At 37.0% G+C, this 16,783-nt stretch overlaps 1 protein-coding gene and 1 long non-coding RNA gene across 5 annotated transcripts; one reads left to right on the top strand and one right to left on the bottom strand.

The window, feature by feature from the left end:
• Window positions 1–243: 243 nt before the first annotated feature.
• LOC115959190 (G-type lectin S-receptor-like serine/threonine-protein kinase At5g24080) lies at window positions 244–6,329 on the top strand. The gene is made up of 5 exons (XM_031077507.1): window positions 244–676; window positions 1,749–3,094; window positions 3,215–3,395; window positions 3,644–4,097; window positions 4,618–6,329. The coding sequence occupies exons 1-5, from the start codon at window positions 438–440 to the stop codon at window positions 4,969–4,971; spliced, it is 2,574 nt and encodes an 857-aa protein (XP_030933367.1). The 5' UTR covers window positions 244–437; the 3' UTR covers window positions 4,972–6,329.
• On the bottom strand, window positions 4,875–14,576 carry LOC115959191. 4 transcript variants are annotated; one of them, XR_004084792.1, is made up of 4 exons: window positions 14,342–14,575; window positions 11,577–11,729; window positions 10,746–10,811; window positions 4,875–4,963 (listed from the first exon to the last, which is right to left on the bottom strand). It is a non-coding gene; the product is annotated as an uncharacterized LOC115959191 (long non-coding RNA). The 4 variants fall into 4 exon arrangements; XR_004084793.1 differs by lacking the exon at window positions 4,875–4,963 and adding an exon at window positions 5,017–5,574 and having other exon boundaries at window positions 14,342–14,576; XR_004084794.1 differs by lacking the exon at window positions 4,875–4,963 and adding an exon at window positions 5,018–5,501 and having other exon boundaries at window positions 14,342–14,576.
• Window positions 14,577–16,783: the final 2,207 nt, after the last annotated feature.

The following is a 16,783-nucleotide window of genomic DNA, read 5'->3' as shown; positions in this document are numbered from 1 at the left end:
TCATCATCCTTCCCCAAAGGTCTGGTATCAAGTCGTACCAGTCCATATATATTCCCACTATGCTAAAGTGTGAATATCTGAATTTTAAGGATTATCAATAATTAGAGAGGAGCGTGTCCACTGTCCAAGACTTTCGGCCTTCGGCTTTTTTTGGACTGATCACAAACTCTACAGACTACAGTCAATTTAAAGACCACATAGCAATAAACAAGTGCCCCAGTCACAATATTCAATTATATCTCTTTACCGACCAATATTTCATGCAACCATTTTCAAAGTTTAGCTCACCCACTACTCTATAATTAAGTGTTATGATTGTCCATAACTCTCGGCTCCTTTTAAGTTTTAATTCATCCACTTTTTTGACATTCAAAAGGACTAGCTAAACCTTTTTTTTACATCAATACCACTGGCCACTTTAGCTTAAGCTTGATTCCATGGCTTCTTCTTCTTGGATTTTGCTCTGCTTATGTCTAGCCAGTTTTGGCGCTTGCATGGTTGCTAGTCACATTAGTTTGGGTTCGAGACTGTTGGCTAGTGAGGACCAAACATGGGTTTCGGATAATGGCACGTTTGCTTTTGGGTTCACCCCAGCGGAAGTACGTGATCAGTTTGAACTGGCTATTTGGTTTGCGGAGCTTCCTGGAGATCGAACACTAGTGTGGTCAGCAAACAGGTAAGTTTCAATGGACAACATCAATTTAGTGAGTCCTTTAAAGATTTGGTTGTTATTACCTAATTATTAATAGTGCATTGATCGTCTTGGTTAATTTATTATCAACTACCACTTTTTAAAAAGAACTTAAGCTATTAGCAAAATATATATTTAATCATTTAATCTTATTAATTCTAACAATTTTATACTATAAATAATTAATTACTGTCCTAAAACTTCTCCCACTGTTATACTAAAATTTTGTTGTGCTGCATTAGGATAAGTACATATAACCTCATAGGTTATCTCTCACTTGATCGGTTAGTATATTTTGTCCAAACTCACCATACATTTTTATATTTTAAATGTGGACATTAATAAAATATATGTTTATTTCATGTTTGTATATATAGAGTGTATAATAACAAAGTGTGAAACAATATTTGCCATAAGGCAGTGCTTGTATATGGTGCGCTGCCCAAATACACTAAAAGTGTCACTTAAAATCCCATTTTCAATATATTTTTGCAGTGTGTAATACAATGTGTATAATAGATTTTTCCCTTTTTCATGTGTATAAACAAAAGTACTTTTGCACAAGATCAAAACTAGACTCGTGAAATATTGTCCATGTTTTTCTAAGAAATACAGGGCATATACCAGCATAATAGTTGTTTTGCTAAAAGTATTATAAATAAAGGTAAAAGTTAGTTGAAATAATATTAAAAAGTGTAGTGAAACTCATGAATAGAAAAAAAAAATGAATAATAAAATAAATTGATTTTTAATAGGAAGTCAAACATACACTAAAGTAAATGATAAATTCTTAGAAAACTGGGATAGTTACTGGTTTTCGAGTTGCAACAAAGCGGTAGTACCCCATCACCCAAGTTTGTAGGATTGTAGTGTTGCACAGTCCTTGAAAGAGCCTGATACATAATAAGGTGGATATGGTTACTGGTTCTCTAACTCTAAAAAGAGAAAAAATCATGAACCATTCCTCCATCTCTAGTCTCTACTAAGGCTTTTGCAGGTAATATATGATCCGATCGCTTAAGCCAACGAATTTCATTCTCTCAATCCAATATTATAGAAACTTTCCAGTCACCAACAACGCAATCTTGGAGCTCGACACCACCGGAAATCTTGTCCTCATTGATGGCGACACCACTGTCTGGATGTCCAACACTTCCGGTGCAAGTGTAGAATATGCAATCATGTCAGAGTCTGGCAACTTCATCCTCTATAGCACGCCCAACTACACTGTATGGCAGAGTTTTTCACACCCAACTGACACTCTACTCCCAAATCAACCTCTCACAGTCTCATTAGGGCTAACAACATCTAACTCAGCTTCACAAGGTGGCTATTACACTCTCAAAATGCTTCAACAACCCAATTCACTAATCCTCGCTTTAACATACAATTTGCCTAAAACTTATAACAACTTGCCAGAATCTTTCACCAATTATTCCTACTGGCAAGCACCTGATATATCAAATGTGACTGGGGATGTTGTAGCAGTCTTAGATAATGCTGGAAGCTTTGGAATTGTTTATGGGGAATTCTCGGATGGTGCTGTGTATGTGTACAAGAATGATAACGATATAGGTGGATTGTCAGCAACCTCAAATATGACAACAAGGTCAGAAGTTCTTCGAAGATTGTCACTCGAGACCAATGGAAATATACGTTTGTATAGATGGGATGATGTAAATGGCTTGCCCCAATGGGTGCCAGAATGGGCTGCAGTTTCGAATCCATGTGATATTGCTGGAATTTGTGGCAATGGTGTATGTAATTTGGATAGAAGCGAGACCAATGCTTCTTGTACATGTTTACCGGGTACTTCTATGGTAGAAGGTCGTAGTCAGTGCTTGGAAAACTCATCGTTGATTGGTAAATGTGATTCACAGCATAAATATTCAACATCCGAGTGGATTTCAACGGTGCAGCAAACCAATTACTATTATTCTTATTTTTCTGTAATAGCAAATTATAGTGATATTGCCACTGTGTCAAAGTGTGGGGATGCTTGTTTATCGGATTGTGAGTGTGTTGCTTCTGTTTATGGGCTTGATGATGGGACGCCTTATTGTTGGGTGTTGAGGAGCTTGGACTTTGGTGGGTTTGAGGACGCTGACTCAACTCTCTTTGTGAAGGTTAGGTTTAATGGTTCAAACACACCAGAAGGCAATTCTGGGGGTTCTTCGGAAGGGTCCAAGAATGCAAGAGAGAAGGTCTTGGTTATTCCAATTGTTCTCAGCATGACAGTGCTCATTGGGCTGCTTTGTTTGTTATTATACTATAACATTCATAGAAGAAGAGCTTTAAAGAGAGCCTTGGAGAGCTCCTTGATCTTATCAGGTGCTCCATTGAATTTTAGCTACCGTGAGTTACAAACCCGGACATGGAATTTTAGCCAGTTGATTGGAACAGGTAAGCATAGAATACAATGCTAATTTCAACAAACAGAGGAAATGAAACAGATGATGTTGTATTAATTATATAGTTTTTTTTATCATGTATATTTGCATTAAAGTAATGCTTCTTTTACAGGAGGATTTGGGAATGTATATAAGGGAAGCCTAGCAGATGGGACTTTGGTTGCAGTGAAGAAACTAGATAGGGTGTTGCCTCATGGAGAGAAGGAATTTATAACTGAGGTGAACACTATTGGCTCCATGCATCACATGAACTTGGTTCGACTCTGTGGATACTGCTCTGAGGGGTCACAACGGTAAGTAATGTTCCTAGACAGTCTTTTTTATTATAATTTTGACATAAATGTAACATCTAAAAATATCCACTGGGTATGAAATTTCATTTTCTTTAAGCTTTATGAGTGATATGGTTTAAAGCTGAGTGAACATTTTGAGATTTTGCATTTAGATTACCTCATAATTTAATATTTAAATTTTTTGAAATTTAATTTAATTTTTTGAAATTATTTAGGATTGACAATTTATTGTTTTGCTGCTTTGGCAGGCTTCTAGTTTATGAGTTCATGAAAAATGGGTCCTTGGACAAATGGATCTTTCCTTCATATAATTGCAGAGACAGGCTACTAGATTGGCCAACTCGCTTCCATATAGCTGTGGCTACTGCACAAGGAATTGCATATTTCCATGAGCAGTGCAGAAATCGAATAATACATTGTGACATAAAGCCCGAAAATATTTTGTTAGATGAGAATTTCTGTCCTAAAGTATCTGATTTTGGACTAGCTAAGTTAATGGGAAGAGAGCACTCACACGTCGTCACTATGGTCAGAGGAACTAGAGGCTATTTAGCTCCAGAGTGGGTTAGTAACCGCCCTATAACTGTAAAGGCTGATGTTTATAGCTATGGAATGCTTCTTTTAGAGATTATTGGGGGAAGGAGAAATCTTGACACATCTATAAATGCTGAGGACTTCTTCTTCCCTGGATGGGCTTTTAAGGTATCGTCTGTCTGATGTCTTTCTCAACTTAGATCAATGCAATACTTTTGGATTCTTCAAGAAAAAACATTTGAGACTAACTTCTCATAATCATGATAAATAGAAATGATCTTTAAGAATAATCATCAAGGTGAACATATGCCCGGTTAAACCCACAAGATGGTCATTCTATATAGTAACCAGCCCTTCTAAACTATGTAGAAATAGGAGATTGTGCCTTGAGCATAACCAAATTTTCTCATCCAAAACATTAGATAGACATAACAGCTTGTCTACTTCTATTTATGTGTCTATTTTGCTACTTACTTCCAAGCAAAATAGTAATCCTAATTGTGTTTTTCAGGACAACATCACAATATTGTCAAGTGACATTTGGAAGTCAATCTTCTCAAAGATGCTTCTAGAATTACCCTTAGGCACATTCATGGACTACTAAGTTTTTGCTAATTACCGTAACTCATCAACAAAAGTGCTAGTTGTATGCTAATTCTTAACCATAACAATGTTTATTTCTTGTTAGGAGATGACCAATGGGACACCAATAAAAGTTGTAGATAGGCGACTACAAGGGGCAGCAGAAGAAGAGGAACTCGTGCGAGCTCTGAAAGTTGCATTCTGGTGCATACAGGATGAGGTATTCACGAGACCTTCAATGGGGGATGTGGTGAAGATGTTGGAAGGATCAATTGATCACATCAACATGCCACCAATGCCACAGACGGTTCTGGAGTTGATTGAGGAAGGCCTAGATCAAGTATACAAAGCAATGAACACAGAGTTCAATCAGTTCAGCTCCTTCACGATCAATAGCACAATCCATAGCCATCGTTCATCTCAAGCTACATGTAGCCATTCCACAATGTCACCTAGATAGTAAAGGTAACACAAAACAGATTTTTGTTCAGACCATGAAACTGGTACCATGGATTGGCAAATAGCTAAAAGCTCCTCAATATTGTGTTGTGCATACATCAATTTGATCAAATATTTGTAAACATTTTTGTTGCACAGTTCATGTAAAAATGAGATCATATATAAACAAGTAGGCGACAGTTTAAAGTGATTCTATACTCTATATTTGTACTACATCAAATTATAAAACCAAAGTACACAAGCATCAGTTCAATGACCAATACAGCAAGGAAGTACAGGAATTTATTAGGAAGTAATTTAGACATGGAAGAGCTTAAGCCAGTTAGATCATCAAAATACTTTGACCACAGCATCACTCCTCCATATTTAGCCAAGTTCTTAATGGCAGGAAGAACTTCCGATGTGAGGTCAGCTGGTCCTGCTGGAATGAAAGCCACTTCCAGATGCCTGAGGTGCAGCAGGCAGTCCTTAAAAGATGTAGTCCACTGCTTCCAAGCATCTTCAAGTTTTAGCCAAATTGCCTGGACTGTACTGACATGGTGGGTTGTAAAATTGAACCCAAACATAATCTTCCCAGTCAGTCAAGTACACCTTACCATGCTTGCTATATTGTAAAATAGTGGAACCTCAAATTACCAAAATTGATTGTAAAAATATTCTAGGCTTGAGAAAAATCTCCAAACAAGTAATATGAGCGAAGAAAATGGAGGTGGATGTAGAATCGAACAACAATGAGCATTGTGGAAATCCAAGAAGGACTTGCTAAAGTGAATTTAACCAGGGAAACCAAGCTTCGAATCAGAAAGCCTCGGTCAAAAGCTTTTATCGTCAAGCTTTATGGTAGGTCTGCGGCATTCAACTATCTACAGAATAAGCTCAACCAACTCTGGAAGCCAACCGGTAGATAAGACTGCATAGACCTGGGAAATGGGTTCTTCCTGGTACACTTCAATACCAAAGATGATCTCGACGCTATGCTTAAGAAAGGCCCATGGTTTATAGGGGACCACTTCCTTTCTATCAGGCCATGGGAGCCGTTCTTCAAGCCCTAAATGACAAATGTCTCTTTAATCGTAGTTTGGGTTAGGCTTAATGAGTTGCCCATTGAACTGTACAAAGCGAGAGTCTTTAGACAGATTAAGGAGTCCATTGGGAGGGTGTTGAGGATTGATACTCACACAACTATGGAAGCCCGAGGTAAGTACGCTAGACTCTGTATTCAGATTGATATCAATAAGCCCCTAGTTAACACCATCCTCATTGGAAACTTTGAACAAGTGGTGATTTACGAAGGTATTTAGAAGCTTTGCTTCTCTTGTGGCCGAGTGGGGCATCAAAAGGAAGCTTTCCCTTTCACCATCTACAAGGAAAAAGAACCATCGTCCATGGTTTATGAGACTCTTGGTGGTCCGATGGGTAGCCAATGTAAGGGGCATGAAGCTCACTGTACTGGCCAAAGTAGTGGTATGCTAGAAGTGAGTGGAATGGAGGAGGATGAAGAATAGTACGGCCCTTCGATGGTAGTGACCAAGGAAAATGCTAGACACAAGGAGACAAGGAAAGGTAATGGCCTAGAAGGCCCCACCAAATCAATCTTGAAGCAAGCACCTTCCCAGCTATTTAAGGATAGAAGTTTTTGGACACTAATGGCAATGGTGGCACCCTTCATAAAACTAGGGTAACCCCCACCCCCCCCCCAACAACCAGATCCCATAGGTTGTATGAGTCGGGCCTTATTAAGCAAGTTGGGCCCTATTTGGCCCCCACCAACTTAAACCCCCCATCTGACCCCTTTTCAACCTATAAGCATGGCTTCAGGTCTTTTGTCAAAGGTAAAAAAGTAACTGCTAGGGGCAAGGTCTCAAAAGCTAACCTTAACAGCACCACTCCACTTTAGTCAAACTCTTTCTTTCCTACCTCGACCTCTCTTCTCACCCATGGATCCATCCCTTCCCCTAACTCACCATTCAAGTTCTTGGCCTCTACCAAAGCCGAGATGGGCCATCAACCTAGAAGGGAAGGTGATCGAAATTTCGGAGAATGTCATAGCGAAGGTAAGGGCATACCTCACCCACGTGATGAGGTGGTTCAACAACAAACTGAGGAAAGCATGGAGACTCATTTTCCCACTGACAAAGGAGAGTGCAATGATAGGCCATCTTCCCCTCACAGATCTGATCTAGGGCTTGATGCCGAATCGATGGTGGTAGTTCTTGGCGGACGGATTATCTCCAGAGGAAGAAAGTGTTGGATTTATTACAACAATTTACTATTGTGATAAAGTAAAAGGAACAATACACAGATTTAAGAATAAGTAATAACACAAATAGATGTGATAGGTAAAAGCAATATATAGATACTGAATAAATATAAATAGAAATCTACAAATAATAAAAGACTCACAGACCAAATGCGTGAAAGGATGAACAATTGAGATCAAGTCTTGTGTTTTACACAATCTCCTTAAAGTAGATTTCGCTCCTTACACAATCACTGTGGTGCTTTGAGACTCGTGGATGTCTGCCTCCTAGGATAAAATGATCTTCAACACAAAAATGAAGCACACAAGGTCGGGCTCTGCGAACTACTCAATGCCTCTTTCTCTCTCTTTGACACAAAATGAATGAACAAAAATTTCTCACTCTGAGAGTTTTTTTTGAAAAGTTCTTTTCATGAATGAGGGACTATGAAACTTATACGTTACTGAACAGGCATTCTGTTTCAGTGATAACTACCATGCACAGACTAACTGACTCAATAATAAAATAATAAAATATTATTATTAATTGGATAAGTGGGCCTAGTCCACACATGCCTAAAGCCCAACCCAATATCCAACCTAAACTCATATTCTATATCAATTCCAAAGTGGAACTCAAAGATTTTCATCACTTATAATAACATTTTCAAGTGAACATAGAAAACATCGATTTCTTATTCACTTCAAGCTATTTTTTCCAACAAAAAGGAAAATAGTCTAGCAAACGATCCCACATATCTCTCATATTCCGATCTTATGCAAGATAAACCCAAATGAGTCACTATTCGAAAGGAGGATGCTAGAAATCCAACCCATTTCCACTTCCATAATGGGAAACCAACACACCACCAAGATCATCTAAGTCTTCAAGCCAACATTGGAGTTCAATCTGCATTCAATGGCTCGAAAGATGGAGATGGGAGTTCTCGAACACTGTTTGACACTGATACCAAGGAGGGGCTAGACAAGTGAGATGCTAGCGAAGATTGGATAAAATCTGAGGAAGGAGGCAAAGCTACTCCCTCCTAATAATGAATGTCCCACCCCCAACCATCTTCTATCCATGAATATTATAGTCTAGAATAGCAAGGGCACTCTGAAACCCAACTATCAGAATCATATCTATGAGCTTGCTCAAAACCATGATCCTACGATCCCAGTGGTTATGGAAACCCAACTTGGTGGTGAAAGGGCGAAAGTAATCATGGACAGACTCTCTTTTGACAGTGCAATACACATCGAAACAATTGGAAATGCTAGCGGACTTTGGCTCCTTTGGAACTCTGATAAGGTGGAAGTGGTGCCCCTTGCGAACACTGAACAGGAGATCCACGTGGAGGTAAAGGTATAATCCTCTAACCTTACTTGGATTTTCTCTGCTATTTATGCTAGCCTTAGAAGTGTCGAAAGATGCATTCTTTGGGAAAATTTAACAAAAGTTGCAAATTTACACAATAAGCCTTCGATAATAGTTGGAGACTTTAATGAGCCTCTTGTTGAAGAAGATAAATTCGAGAGTAGAGGAGTGAGTATCAATCGATCTCTACTGTGTAAAGATTGTCTGGACAAATGAAACATGGTGACTATGGGATTCTCCAAGCCTAGATTCACCTAGACTAACAAAAGGGATATCAACAACCCTATTCTTGAACGGATTGAAAGATTCTTTATAAACCTAGACTGGTGTGTGCTTTACCCAAATGCTAAAGTCACTCATCTCCCTAGGTGCCATTCGAGACCACTGCCCGGTCCTTATGGAAGCTTATCCCAGAAGATTGGTCCAGCTTAAGAGGCCATTTAGATTTCAGAGCATCTGGCTATCCGATTTATCCTTCCCCAAAATAGTTTCATAGGCCTGAAACCGAGAAATAGTAGGTTTTTTGAAGATAATGAGAGATCCATATCAGACCTCAAGTTATTTTTCTTTAGAACCTTAGTAGATTGGTTGTCATCTTTGCACAACCAATCATTCTCTTCCTTTCCTAAATTTCTTGATTAATGTAATTTTTGTATTGGATTTGTTTGACCCTTGTACACACTTCCTGCGTACTAGGGCATCTATTTTTTGATATCAATAAATCTTATTACTTATCAGAATATATATATATATGCAAGAAAAAAGTCTTAATTTCTAGCATAAATTGTTGGCATCCCTCGAAAATGGTTGGAACCGTTGGTCAATTTCCTTTAACTTAGCAGGGGCGCCAGTTAAATAAAAGTTAAAAAATTAAAAAGTTATTAAATTTTTTTTTTTTAAAACACTCAAATGACCCAAAGGTCCTAAACCTAAATAGTGAATCTGCTGCTTTAATTCAAGCCATTAACACTGACTCAGATTTGCAGGCTATGGCTCAGATTGGCAGCGACTATCTTCAATCGTCTCTACAATGGTAGCTCTAGTTCAAGCCGTTGATGGTAGCTTGGATATGTGGACTGTGGCTCCAATTAGCGAGAATTGGCTTTGACCAAGCTCAGATCCGAAGGAAGTGGCTCAGAGAGAGAAGAGAAAGAAATTGGAAGAAGAAGAAACAAGGAGGACTAAGGAGAAAGAGAAATAAAGGCTGTGTGTATGGGTCTTGATGAGATCTCGGGTTTGGGTACTAGGAATGGGAAATGCTCCAATTGGTTTGATTGAGGGTTGAGACACTACGAAACATAATGTTCCATTTTTCGGAGGACCAACCTGATATCCACCCACTCGTTCTTTCAAAACCATCCCTTAATGCTCAGGTTGGACAGTTGAGGTAGTTGAATGAGCATCCCTTATTTGTGACTGTTTTTTTGTTGGATAAAGCTTTATTAAATTCAGAAAATTGTGCTAGTAAAATCGATCATATCTAAGCATTTCTTATTTGCAACTGTTTCTCAGCAAGATCTCCAGCATGAAAATAGTTTTATTAGGACATATCTCCTCAATCTTGGACATAACTAAAGTTGAATATAAATCTGAACTCTAAAACCATGATAACAATATAGGGTTCAAACATTTTTTTATGGGTAAATAATGGAGGAGGGGAAGGTGGAGTTTGAACTACACATGGGACATATCTCCTCAATCTTGAACATAACTAAATTTGAATATAAGTCCGAACTCTAAAACCATGATAACAATATAGGGTTCAAACTTTTTTTAAATAGGTAAATAATGGGGGAGGGAAAGGTGGGGTTTGAACCATAGACATGGGACACTAGGTTCAAACTATCGTATAGACAACTCTTATTGTACAACATGTCAAAAGAATGCCCCTTTAAGTAGAGATTCAGCCCAACAAGCAGACATATATATAATTCTCACCAAATGGAGAAGAAAAATAGAGACACAGGGGAACATTGAAGCAAAGATTATATTTGGTCATATAGGAAACTATAAAATCTATGCATGAGTTGTTGAGTGGATTAGCTTCAATAAAGTTGCAATTTGCAAATAAATTTATGTGGTAACTGGTAACTAGAAAAATTAGCACCAAAAGATGAATGCTACTTAACATCAAAGTAATATAAACCGAATGCTTTACCCGTATTATGTTCTTTGCTGTTCGTGGCACTGTCCAAGGTTATGCACCAAAAAGTGCATCTGTAACCTGCAAAATTATCACAAAATAGTCATCAATCCTGAAAATGTGCAAAACACTTAGTTATCATTCTTTAAAGAGGAAAAACATTATACTAGTGAAAAACACTACGTGCAACAACTCTTTAAACTGAAATTAACGAACACTTTATCTAATTTTCAGTACATTTTGCTTGTGATAGTTATGAAGTAAAAAAAGATCAGGTCTATTTCAATACTAAGGCTATGGCCTCTAGGTCCATAATATTCATGCACCAACCAATATTAAATACTGTTTGGTTAGAGAATTTTAATGGAATGGGGTTCAGACTTCAGAAATCATTAACTAAAACATGTAAGGGTGAGGACGCACCAGGCTTTACTAGTAACAAGGTATTAGGATTATGTTTATGCCTCTAGTCTTTATTGGGTTCAGGGTTTAATTAGGAAGAAAATTATATACAGATGAATTCATTTACATCACAGTGACATGAAAACTGAACGAAGATACCACAATCCTTTTTTTAATGGAAAAAATATAAAAATGAGATCAGAAATCATTTTGGGTATGTGCAACAAAGTAGTGCATCCATCAAGACCATATTGATGCATGGAGATAAAAAAAAAAAATTATTTGAGAGAGAGAGAGAGCATTAAAAATCAATCTTCCCTTAGAGGCGTAAACTTCAATTAATCAGTAACAAAACCCAAAACAACAGAAAAAAAAAGGGCAAACAAATAATCCTCATCCAAAGACTGAAGATCATTGAACAAATGTTGTAAAAGAGAATCCTACCTTTCTAAGTCTTGAAATCCAATCTTTCTGCACATCATTTATTTGATTGTATTCAGGCTTCACCGATTCTTCTGATAATTTATCTTCTACAAACTCGGACTCGGGTACTGCAGATGAAGATTCTTCATGCCTAAGACACAAAAATCTCCATTTCTACAAAACAATAATGATTTAGCAAAGAATAGTAAGGACCAAGAAAAACAAACCAATAATTCATCTAACAATCAAATATAAGTAAATAAACAAGTGCATGGGGGGCAGTGTTAACTCAGAAGAGCGGCTGATTCAAAGAGTATGTCAGGATGTTAGGAGAAGAATTATGTAGTGTAAGCATATGAAGGACAATCCAGAACAGGATTTCTGTGCAGCATATAGAAGATTCCTAACAGTGTGCTTCTTTCATAAATTGTTTATTCGTGTTTGAATTTATTGATTTGCTGGTTGTCCAGCTGTAGGATTGCTTTAGCAGAAACTTGGTGTAGCTGAGATGCTTGTTTTCTGTTTGGAGTTTGTGGTTTATGCTCAGAAGGAGTTGTGTGTGTTTTTTGATTAATCAAATTTATCATTCCTTAAGAGAGAAAAAAAAAAAAAAAAAAAAAAAAAAAAAAAAAAAAAAAAAAAAAAAAAAAAAAAAAAAAAAAAAAAAAAAAAAAAACCCTGATTAATCAATCATTTATTCCAAATCCTGTGCTACATATCCCGCAACTTGGCCACTGAGAATTTTAATGAAATGTAAGGAGAAGTAACATTTGCATTCTTAGGATATATAGAAAGCTCAACCCAACAAATGAAAATAATTGTGCTAGGGTCAGTCATGTGGAGGCTTTTGTTCTATCATCCCGACTTGCTAACAGAAATGGAGTTAAGGTATGTATTCTGATCAAACAAAACAAATTTAGAGCTTTTTACGTCTTCATATGCGCATTTAAGAAAACACAAAATTTAGCTCAATAAACGGGGGTTTGTTCCCCTAAGTGATTTATGAGAGAGCAGACTGTACTTGTCAGTGAGACGAAGGATTCTTTGATTTGACTGGTAAAAGATCATGAGTTGCTGAAGGGGTCCAATCAGCACCTCAGTGGTGGAGCTAGGAATTTATATTTGAGGGGGTCAAATATAAAATTAGACAATTAATTATTTCTATATATATATATATATTAATTATATTCATACTAACAGTAATATACATACAATTTAATAATCAAAACCCAAAAGTGTATTATTTCTAAATTACCAACTTCTAAACTTGTCCATGAACCTAGATTTTTCAAATTAAATTATCACCCATTAAATATAATGACTAAAATTTTAAAAAATACTAATAATTTAAAGATTTTTAAATAAAAGACAAACCATCATTCAAATTTCAATATAAAAAAAAAATAAAAAAAATAAAATAAAAAAACTATAACTACAACAAAATACATGTTATATTATTGTGCAAATATAAATAAAATGATAAAAATAATATATTTTAATCATATAAATTTATGATGTTATGATAAATTGATTATTTTAATATTTTAAGAACAAATAAAAATATGAGAAAGTGAGAGTAGCCTACACAGCTACACAACTGCTTTTGCAGGAAGTATTTTAGCCGCACACATGGTTATATAGTGGAGGAAAATTAATTAAGTGCTACCTCTATAATATTTTTACAACAATTTCACAATAAATCGTAAGTGGTAAGTTATTATTAGTTCTAATTTTAATCCACAAATAAATAATTTTTTTATACGCACGTAACAGTCAATAATAACTTGCTACTTAAGATTTATTGTAAAAATATTATGAATATAACATTTCTTTATTAAAATAACTCTACTATATATACTAATTTTTTCAAATATTTTGGGGGGCCAAGGCCCCCTTGGGTCCCAATGTGGCTCCGCCACTGCAGCACCTAGAAGGATGATGTTGATGCCGCATCTTCGAAAAAGACTCATTTGAAGAGCCAATGAAAAAGAACAGAAATAAAGGAGGATTCCATAAGTGGAAGCTGAGATCAGGGAATGGAATGATGCCTCAATTGGTAATGTATCATATAAAGAAGGTACTGCACCTTAAAACAGAAAGTTCTACAACAGAGTCCTCAAGACTTTGGGGGCAAAGGCATTTATTCTCAAACAGTGGGTGCATGATGTGATTTTAAATAAAGAAGAAACAAGGACAGTGTCTACTGATGGAATTACCCAATGTTAATAATCATTGAACCCTTTTGTGATGGCAAGTGCCCTCCGCCAAAGAAATATGTTGTGGGTTCGAGTCTGGGAATCAGACTCTCCAAATTTGTGAGAAAGACTACCCACCGAGTACCAACCACGCTTTTTTATAATTGCTAGTGCAAACACCATTGTTCACATTTTACAGAAAGTAACTTTTGTAATTAGCTTCTTATGCTTCCAACAGAAGCTCTAAGGTGTCTAATAGTATATATATTCAACTATTCATCACTTTAGCTTTAACAAAATTCAGTTCACCCATCCAAAAAAAAAAAAAATCATATTCCATTTCTTTTCACCCCTGCTTTTCTCAGCAACAAAAAGTAGAACAGCTTTAATTTAATCCTCAAAAGATTCCAAATTCCAATCCTATCATTTCTATTAAAAAATTCCAAAACCCCACAAAACCCATTAAAAAAAAAAAATCAAAACTTGCATCTAATTTCACTTCCTTTCCGCACTTTCTAGGCAAACAAACAGCCAATTTGAAATTCACTAAACAAATGGAAAGAGTTTAAGAGAGAGAGAAAGAGAGCTTACATTTGTTGGACATTGAGACGAGGAAGGGTTGGATTGAAAGAGAATCGGATGAGACTAGGATTAGGGTTAGGGCTTAGATTATGCATCAGATATAGGAAATTTAAAAATCTAAGATTTTTAGATAGATAATGATGTCCTATCACTATGAGCTGGGGGAGGGTGAGTTCGTTGAGGCTTGCGGTGTTAGAAGTTTCAACAAAAACGGGTGGAGAGAGAGTCCGCGACGTCGTTTTGAGTTTTGACAGCAGAGAGAGAAATACCAGAAAGTTCTTTGATTTTACTATTTTAACGGTTATTAAAAGTTAACACTTACACGCGCCTCTAATTTTACAGCCGTTAGAAACCGCGGTATCAACAAGTCAAAACACACGTGAATATTGTGATTAGGAAAAACTTTATATGTTTACCTTACATTGTACTTGTAAAATATGATAAATGTTTTACATATTTGAAAAAAAAAAAAAATGAGTATAATATTTGTCACTTTTGTGCTTTTACAATGTAAATTTAAAAGAAGAAATTTTCTTTAAAAAAAATAATTTTTTTTTAGAATTAGTGCGAGACAACACGGTTTCAAATGATAATTTCTATTGATATTTGACACTATTAATTTTACGTTTAATTTTATAATTTATTGATTTGTATAATAAAGAGTAATGGAAACTTTTTTGTTCATAGCTGATTACATGAATGACGAACTTATTACTTTACATCAATCAATCACGCTTATACAAGATTGTAAAATATATAGTAAGTGTGGGTTTGTAATTTCTAATGTACCAAATGATAAATAATGCATTTAGTAGGACATGATAATTTTCCAGGCTTTTAAAAAGAGTTGTTTGAATAAGGTGTACCTACAAAGAAGGTAGAGTTAAAAATGCTATACTTTGAAAAGGTGTGATTTGATAATGCATTATCAAACGCCTACAAAGGACATGCTCGTAGGAATGCCTTCCAAGTTCCATCTCGTGAAAAATAGCCCCTTTACAATATACCATTAGACAAATTCCTTATTGCTAATTTTATTATGAAATTACGTGGTTCAGCCTTGACGACCTACATCCACGGAAGAATCCCTTAAAGGCTACATCTTTATTATATGAGAGTGTAATACAATAACCTCCTGTGTTACAATGAACCTTAACATGAGTAAATATAGGCGACTAAACCCTAGACTACTAGTACAAGCAGGATTGAGCTTGGGCCTATTACATTGGGCTAATATGTCTAATATATATCTCTAACACCCTCCCTAAAACTCAAGGCGAAAGCTCGATGAAGGCTTGAGGTTGGATAAGTATGAGAAGATCACTTGGAGATGCCTTGAAGAATGCCTTTGAAGAAACCATAATGAAGAATGTGCCAATTGACCAACTTTGGAGTCTCAAATGCAGAAACGGAGCCCAAAATCGAAATCTACGCGAAAAACTGAGCAAGATAGGCCCTTTTGGAAATTTTGACTTTTGGTCAAAAGTCAACGCAAAAAGTCAAAGTCAACTGGTCTAAAGTCAAAGTCAACATTCAAAGTGCTCACGGGTCAGATCTGGGTCGGGTCGGTCCTAGTCAACGGTCAACTAGGTGAAGTGGTGCTGACGAGACGACACTGCTGACGTGGCTGATGACGTGTCGGTGATGTGGACTAGGGCTGATGTGGAGGTGTTTGCATGGTTGCTGACGTGGAGTGATGACGTCATCCTGTGAAGTCAGATGACATCAGCAGTAGTTTTCCGGTGCTGGCAGGAGTGTGCGATGTTCGCCAGCGCATGGAGGAGAAGCCAGAAAATTGGGAGGCACGTGGCGGCGCGTGTAAGCTCTATTGAGGCCCATAATTTCAGGTTCTGTATATCGGTGGATGAGGAGGCCATCATGGTGGCGCGTGTACCAAGAAGACGATCTAAAAGTGATGAATCTGAGGCGGCGCGTGGGAATTTTTCGGAGAAAACTGAGGCGGGTGGAGGCGCGTGGCAGGGCTTCGGGAGACCGGATTTCTAGGTTTTCCTCACGGGAGGCCGAGGAGCACGTCTGTGGTGTCGGTTTCGACAGACGAAGGTTTGATGCGTACAGATCTGAAAAGTTAAGTCACAGCTTTGCTTGAGTTTGTGGGTTTGGACACAGCAGTGAGCCATGGTGGCTGCGAGATGTCATGGAGTCTAGATGCAGCAAACAAGTGTGTGTGACTTTTGATGATGGTGTGCACGTGAGAATCTTCTTTACTTGTTAGAGATGTTTGTTTGATGCCAAGAACGAAGTTTGGCTCTGATACCATGATAAATAAATGTATTATTATGAATATTAGCAACGTGAAGTGTGTTATACTATGTTGTGTATGTTAGAGTGGATGCGGAAAAGGAAGCATAGAAGAGGAACACTGAACACAAGGGTTACGTGGTTCAGCCTTGACTGCCTACATCCACGGAGGGTTACGTGGTTTAGCCTTGA

Source organism: Quercus lobata, chromosome 9 (genome assembly GCF_001633185.2).
Source record: "Quercus lobata isolate SW786 chromosome 9, ValleyOak3.0 Primary Assembly, whole genome shotgun sequence".
Taxonomy (NCBI): Eukaryota; Viridiplantae; Streptophyta; class Magnoliopsida; order Fagales; family Fagaceae; genus Quercus; species Quercus lobata.
Note: the sequence above shows the minus strand (reverse complement) of the source record. Positions and strands in the feature narration are given on the sequence as shown.